The sequence below is a fragment of the Castor canadensis genome, chromosome 17 (assembly GCF_047511655.1).
Source record: "Castor canadensis chromosome 17, mCasCan1.hap1v2, whole genome shotgun sequence".
Classification (NCBI taxonomy): domain Eukaryota; kingdom Metazoa; phylum Chordata; class Mammalia; order Rodentia; family Castoridae; genus Castor; species Castor canadensis.
In genome coordinates, this window is record NC_133402.1 from 47,049,384 (window position 1) to 47,057,010 (window position 7,627).

At 45.1% G+C, this 7,627-nt stretch overlaps 1 protein-coding gene across 4 annotated transcripts; it reads left to right on the forward strand.

The window, feature by feature from the left end:
- The first annotated feature begins 2,292 nt into the window (after positions 1 to 2,292).
- On the forward strand, positions 2,293 to 4,279 carry Ccrl2 (C-C motif chemokine receptor like 2). 4 transcript variants are annotated; one of them, XM_074060277.1, is made up of 3 exons: positions 2,294 to 2,597; positions 2,670 to 2,773; positions 3,181 to 4,279. In XM_074060277.1, the coding sequence occupies exons 1-3, from the start codon at positions 2,502 to 2,504 to the stop codon at positions 4,226 to 4,228; spliced, it is 1,248 nt and encodes a 415-aa protein (XP_073916378.1). In that variant the 5' UTR covers positions 2,294 to 2,501; the 3' UTR covers positions 4,229 to 4,279. The 4 variants fall into 4 exon arrangements, with proteins under 4 accessions (XP_073916379.1, XP_073916378.1, XP_020035152.1 ...); XM_074060280.1 differs by having other exon boundaries at positions 2,568 to 2,597; positions 3,176 to 4,279; XM_074060278.1 differs by lacking the exon at positions 2,670 to 2,773 and having other exon boundaries at positions 2,293 to 2,644.
- Positions 4,280 to 7,627: the final 3,348 nt, after the last annotated feature.

The window sequence follows — 7,627 nt, forward strand, 5'->3', positions numbered from 1 at the left end:
GGGAATTCTGAATTTACAGAACAGTGTTTTTCTTTGGGAAACTTTACATGTCACATGACTCTGTGACACGTTGACTATGAGGTGCCTGCGCCCTGGTTTTCCCCACCATCTAATGAGCAGTGTGTACGTTCATGGGGTCATTCACATTTTAAAGTGTGACTTGACTCTCCTAACCCCGTCCGGGACTAACCACTGGACAACCGTCGCCTACTCACTCACAGTTCTGGGTGTCCTGGTGTGGCTGCAAGTCACCCAGCAGCAGGAAGCAGAAAGACTTCAGAAGGAAAGGTACTGTTAAACCTGACCCCACACTGTGGCTGCTGTCACAGGCAGACAGAGCTTCCCAAGGCCTGGTGACCCCCATTCACTCACAGGAGCCCCACACACACATACCAGAAGAGGAGAGAACTTGCTGGGAAGCTGTCACAGCTGGGGTTCCCAATGCCTTGATTCCATTTCCCTTTCTGCCCTGTTGATATGCTTAGAGCAAAACGTTTGATCAGGGGTTTTCTGCGCTCTTTTTATGCTTATTTTTCTCTTAATAGTTTCCTGATTATCTGTATCCATTTTGACAGATACACCTTCTGTATCGACACATCTTTGAAACGCAAAGGATGTCATTGAACCAGAGACGTAGATGCTAAGCCAATATGCAGCCCTGGTGCCCAGATTACATTACATTCATCACAGTTACAAAGTCATTGCCCTACGACAGCAATAGAGACACCTGAACACCAACATTCATGGCAGCAGTGTTCACAATCGCCAAGCTCTGGAAACAACTCAGGTGCCTACAACTAGCGAGTGGATCGAGAAAATGTGGTATGTATACACAATGGAGTTTTACTCAGCCATAAGGAACAATGACATGTGGTTTGAAGGTAAATGGATACTTGGAGTACCTGTTAAGTGAAGCAAGCCAGGCTCAGAAAGACGAAGGCCACATGTTTTCTCTCATATATGGAAGATAGATCCAAAAGATAAATATATACACAAAAACAAGCACGATCATGTACAAACTCATATGTAGAATATGTCAGTAATAGTGGAACTACTCTATGGAACTTAGGGAAAGGAAAAGAGAACGATAAAGCATCAACAATCCTATAAAACGTAACATCTGTGAAGGTAGAAGATGTAAGGCTGTGTATTAAAGGCTGTGGAAAAAGAGGGGATAGTGGCTAAAGGGGTGAGGGAGAGTAATGGAAGGGGCTGAACAGACCAAAATGAAGTATATCCATGGTGGGCATACATTGAGAAACCTCTTTGGCCATCACCTTAAATATTAATAATGAAAGACAACTATAAAACAGGTACAGCGTGAGGGGGAACTAATGGTAGGGGAGAGGGTGAATGAAGGAGGCTAAGGTGAGGGAATATGGTTGATGAATTTCATATACTTACATGAAACAGAACCAAGAAACCTCTTGCAACTGTTTTCAAGTGGGGCAGAGAGGAGGGTGAGAGGGAGAGAGGATGGGGGTGATCTAACCAATGTACAATACAAGTTTATTTGGAATTGTCACTATGAATCCTCCCATACAACAAATATATCCCAATTTTTTAAAAATGTAAAAGAAAAGAACAGGAGGAACAAGTTAAAAAAAAAGAGTCTTCACTCCAGGAGATCATCAATGTTTTCTCAGTTCAAGTTCCTCTTCTCAGTTCAAACTGCACCCGTCCCCTCCCTCCTCACCTTTCTAGATCCAGGCTACTCCCTCCTTCACTTTCTTTTCCGCATCTCTCCCACCTGACTTGATATCACCTCTACGTCCTCACCTAGGATTTTCCTCCTCTGGGATCTTCCCAGAGCAGGGCCAGCTCCCCCCAAGTATCCCAGCACCAATCACTTTCTGTCTCTCCTAATCACTTCCGGTTGTTTGTGACACTCTACTTTCCTCCATATCAATGTCCAGAGCAGCACTAAAACCCTATCTCTGCCCCCAACCTCCCTCCCAACTGACGTCACTCCGTGGTTTCTATTTCTCCAAATCCTTGCTGGAGACCCCATCCCTCAACCAAAGCACACAGTGCCTCTCAAAAATGCACACACCACTCACTATGGTGCTCGCTGCAGGTGGCTGGCCCCCGAACTAATTCAGGGTGTGGGCTTCTGCCAGGGCTGGGGAGAAGCAGCACTCGAGGGTCAGGACCCTCGGATCTGGACTCATTGGTCACCACAGACACTTTTCTCCTCTGGCAGCTGCTAGTGATTCAGAGTGCTGAGGTCAGAAGCCAAAGGGGGCTCCTTGCATTTTGGTGCCTGACGTCACTCCCTTCCTATCACTGGAAGCAACAGTAACTTAGTTCCCTTATCTGGGGCAGCCAGGAGGACTGCTGTCTACAGGCCACAGGAAAATCAAAGGCGGGTACCAGAGAAAGTGGGAGGAGAAAACAACTTCCCAGTTTCTCTCAGATATTCAACAGAGGCTCCAGGAGCTTTTGAGTCTGTTTCAGCTGGTCCCTGAGAGTGGTTACTGGAGACACAGAGCCACCAGGGAATGAACGGCAGTTTTTCTTTGTCCCTTGAGGTCAGGAGCAGTCTGTCCAGAAGGAAGCTGTCTTCCTTCCCCACTGTTCCCACAGGCCCCTGGATGGTAGGTCAAGAGGCCGTGCCCTCCCCCCGGAGGATCTTGGTCAAGTGGTAAGTCATTTCTGTATTTCACCAGCTCTGTGCACCGGGGATGCCTCACATGGTTTCACTTTTGCAAACATTTGTTTATATCCTTCGAGAGGAAAGCATCTCAGCCTGCCACAGGAAACAACTTCTTTGGTGAGCAAATCTTTTCAACACATAGAAATTAGAGCTATGTCGATTTCTTGACAGTAAGCCATGGGATCTGCTGTCGTTAGTTGTATGTTTTCTTAGAAACTGTCTTCAAGTGGGCAAGTCCTGTTTGAAAGAAAAGAATTTAAGTAAAGACCGTGTCATGTCTCCTTCTGTTTTCCCGTAGCATTGTAAGACACAGCTAAATACTCCTAGTATGTACTGAATAGGTCAGTCACCAATCTGGAGAAATGGGCACGTGTTAAAGAAATGTTTATTTTCAGTTCTCTGTGATGCAGACCAACTCTGATTAAAATTAGATATCAAAAAAGTCAAAGTGTGGGCCGAGTGGGTCCAATCCTGTTTGTTATTTCCTCTGGGATAAAACAGTCTCTCCTTTCTCCGCAGGACAGCCTGACGATGACTAATTACACAGAGGCTCCTGAGGATGAGTATGATGTCCTCATAGTGGGTGATCTGGACTTCAGTGAGCCGGAGCAATGTGACAAACATGCCACCAACGTCCTCTCGGCCCAGCAGGTTCTGCAGCTCTGTTCCACAGTGTTTGTGATCGGTCTTCTGAACATCTTGGTTGTATTTATCCTGATAAAATATAAAGGACTCAAACATGTGGGAAATATCTACTTTCTAAACTTGGCACTTTCTAATTTGTGTTTCTTGTTACCCCTGCCATTGTGGGCTCACATGGCCTCACATGGGACAAGCCTGATCCATCCCACATGCAAAATCCTGGCTGGACTCCACTCCATAGCTTTGTACAGCGAGGCACTGTTCAATGTCCTGTTAACTGTGCAAAGGTACCAGGTTTTTTCCCACCTACGATGGTTATCCTTGGCCCTCCAGACGGTGCCTGGAGGTGTCATCACAAGCGTCCTGGCATGGGTCATTGCCACTGTGGTCACTTTGCCTGAATTGGTGTTTTATCAACTTCAGACAGAAGGCCACGAAGACAAGTGCTCTTTCCACACACCTCACTTCCTGCCAGCTGAAGAGACATCCTTGAAGAGTTTTCTAACTTTAAAGACCAACATTTTGGTGCTCGTTTTCCCATTGTTCACTTTTCTATTTTGCTATGTCCAAATCAGAAAACCACGACGTCTCGGGGAGCAGCAGTTCGAGCTCTTCAAGATTGTTTTTGCAATAATGGTCATCTTCCTTTTGATGTGGGCCCCCTACAGTATTGTCCTTTGCCTCTCCACTTTCCAAGAACGCTTGTCCCTTCAAGACTGTGAGAGCAGCTACAAACTGGACAGAAGTGTGCAGATCACAAAGATCATTGGTGTCACCCATTGCTGTGTCAACCCTCTCCTCTATTTGCTTCTTGACAAAGAATTTAGGAAATACCTCTACAGTCTGTTCCCTGGGTGTAACAATGAACCCAGTGTAGATTCTGACCAAGATCCATCAAGGGAAGACCATGACCATTCCACCAAACTGTAACCTAGCTTGATTCAAAGACAGAAGAAATAAATATTGGTTTCTGTCCCTTTGTATTGTTGTATGTATTTTTTTTTTTAATATTAGGGTTTGAACTCAGGGCTTCACACTTGCTAGGCAAGTGCTCTAGCACTTAAGCCACATCTCCAACCCTTTTTGTTTCAGTTCTTTTTGGAATAGGGTCTCATGTTTATAGACCATGATCCTTTATGCTTCCTGCCTACCTGGGTCGACAGGCATGTTGTTTTTATTGGTTGAGATGAGGTCTTGTAAACTTTGTGCCAGGGTTGGGCTTAAATCTCTGTTCTACTGATCTCCACCTTCCCCGTAGCCAGGATTTACAGGCGTGAACCCCTGTGCCCAGCTATTTTTTTTTTCCACCCATTTGTTATACAATAGGATCCAGGAAGAAAAGGGGCAAGTGAGTGGACATTTATTAAACACTCTTTACAAATGAGAGCCCCTTTGCTCCTCACCATTAGTCCATGCCTAGGTGTGATTATCTCTTTTCTCCGAGGACATCCAGGCTCAGAAATTTGTCTAAGGTTACACCACTACAAAGTGTCAGGACTGAGACCTGGATATCATTTGCTCTTACACTTTATCCAAGCACACCAAACTTCCAAAAATTGTCCAGCGAAATACACAAAATAAATATGTGCTATTGAAAAACCAGTTTGACCACAATCCAACTACACAGTGACCTGTTAACGTGGAAGCAATTTTTCAGGCACATTCTCTTGCAAGTAAGGAGGAGAACTAGCCATCTGGAGGCTTTAGAAATCAGAGATAAGGTGACTTGGCCTGGGGGGCGTTCTCTAAGTTCCTTTGCTGGCTGCCATACCTAAGGCCTCCAATCCCCCCAACCTGTGAGAATTTACTGACTCTATCATCTAGGCTATGAAATCGTAGCAAGTTTAAAAACAGCAAATACAAAATTAAATTTAGAAATGTCTAACAAAATGAATACTTTGACCCTTCAATTTTTTTTCTCGTACTAGGGTTTGAACTCCGGGCCTTGTGCTTGCTAGGCAAGTGCTCTAACACTCGAGCCATGCCCTCAGTCCTTGTTGCTTTAATTTGTTTTTAAATAGGGTTTCATGCTATTCTCCTACCTCTACCTCCTGAGTGGCTGGGTACAACAGCGGTATGTACTACAGTGGTCACCTACTTTGCTCTTTTAAATTTAACACATACCTCAGGCCTCCACTGTGACTACAAAATGCTATCCACTTCCTTTCTGCAGCAGAGTTAGTAGAGCACATCAGCAGGAAGCCAAGTCTTCTCACAGAGCTACCTCCCCACCAAACCCCTGAGACCTTAGCAGTGGCTTGTCCTTGAGTCTCTGGTGTTCAGAGCCAGACTACCCACTCTCTAGTCTCTTGATCATCTCACCCCTGGTCCTCAAAGCCTCAAAGCCACCACTGCCTTGCTGCCTGGGACAGCCATTGCTCATGGCTAAGTCCTACTAATACAGGGCCTGGGATGGCTGCCTGATTCTGTTAGCCCAGCATCCCTTGCACCAAGAAGAACCAGAGACACAGCAATTGATATTTGCTGAAGACCTCACCAGAGGTCTGCCAGAGCACCAGGCCACACTGCTGCCTTCTCAGCATCAGATATGTTTGAGCCATTGGACCTTGGAGGAAAGCAGCTGGTCCCTGTCCCTTCCTCATAGGAGGTTCCTTCCTCCCTGGATAAGTAGATGGAGACACAAAGATCTTTAACCCACTAAAAGCCCGAGTCTTTGTTCATCCCAAAGCATCCTGTTTTCCTTCCTCAAAAATAGTGGGTGGGAATTTGCTTTGTACTGATGAACTGAGATGAAGAAAGCCTTATTTTCCAAACATCAGAGCTCCCCATCTGCTTCCGCATATCTGAAGTGATAGATGAAATAGCTGAAGAGGATGTGTGGATGACCCTCAAGGGACATGCTTGAGCAGCAATAATGGCTCCAAACTTAGTCTATGGCAGTGGATCTCAGTCATCAGAATCCATCACCATACCTGTGTTGGAGCACAGATTGCTGGGCCCCACCCCAGTCTCTCTGGCTCAGTGGGTCTGGAATGGAACCCAAGAATGTGCATTGCTAACAAATTTCCATTGCTCACCCTGCTGGCCCAGAGACCTCTCTGAGAACCACAATTCTAGAACAAAGAAACCCAGCTGACTAAGGGGTTTGGTTTTGTACTGAATGTAGTATGGAATTTAGAACCAGAAGTGAATTGTTAGGTTTGTAACAGGTGATGGAGAGAGGAAGAGAAGACATGAAAATTGGGGAGAAATTAAATAGTGGAACAAAATTATTTGTTCCAATTATTTTGATTTTGCTGAGTTCAGAAGGAAATTCTCTTCCCTGGCAACTTACGTCACTCACTGAGGCCTTGTGGACACAGCTGCTCTTTAGGGCTGCGATGAGGATGCAGGTCTGACCTCAAGGTAAGCTGGAGTGAACCCAGTAACAGGTGTTAAAAAGAAGTCACTCAGGGGTCCTTCCCAGAATGAAGGATCCCTCCATTCCACAGCATGACAAATGCCAGCCACCACCATAAAACAAAGAAGAAAGAAACATGGTGACATTTTCAACAGCACCAAATAGCTTCATAAAGAATGTAGAACAGTTAGAACTCTCATGCACTGCTGGTGGGAATGTAAAAATGATCCAATCACTTTGGAAAATATGGCACTTTCATTTAAAAACTAACCATGTAGCCACCAACTACCCCATTCCTCAGTATTTACCCCCAAAAAACTGAAAGCGTGTGTCCAAACCCAAACTTGTACTTGGATGTTCCTGATAGCTGTGTGTATAGAACCCCAGACTGAAATCAGTTCAACATCCATCAGCAGGTTAACAGGTAAATAAGTAAGATCAGATCTATACATCAGCAAAAAGGAGTAAAATACTGATCCAACACACTAACAGAGCATTGATTTTATGATTTCGTTTACAGAAAATTTGGAAAAATACAAACCAATCCACAGTGTCCCAAAATCAATGGTTGTTCAGGATGCTGGGTACAGGAGGCGGGGGTGGGGGGGTTATATATAAGAAATTGGCAGGGGGATGTGGTAATGGTAAATGTGTTTGCTATCTGGATTATGGCAATGGTGTCACTGGTATATATGCATGTCAAAAACTTATCAAACTGTGTACCTTAAGTGTGTGCTACTTACTGATATCAACTATACTTCAAAAAGGCTATTTTTAAAAGCCTCTGAGACCCTCCAGGCACCCTGTTATATGAGTGTGGGCTGTATAGGAACACTGGCTGAGGAGCCCAGTGCCCATGTTTCTGTCACATTGCCAAGTAGAGTTGTCACATGGTGTACAAGATGATCACAGGCCACACCCTTCCACCTCTGCCACTGACCAGGGAGAGGAAACTCTCTAGGGAGACC

What these genes read in the sequence shown, in the direction of transcription:
- Ccrl2 (XM_074060277.1), top strand. Translation starts at nt 2,502, where the DNA reads ATGAACGGCAGTTTTTCTTTGTCCCTTGAGGTCAGGAGCAGTCTGTCC. An exon ending in TTCCCACAGGCCCCTGGATG is followed by an intron (nt 2,598 to 2,669) that starts GTAGGTCAAGAG and finishes GTATTTCACCAG; the next exon opens with CTCTGTGCACCGGGGATGCC. An exon ending in CACAGGAAACAACTTCTTTG is followed by an intron (nt 2,774 to 3,180) that starts GTGAGCAAATCT and finishes TCCGCAGGACAG; the next exon opens with CCTGACGATGACTAATTACA.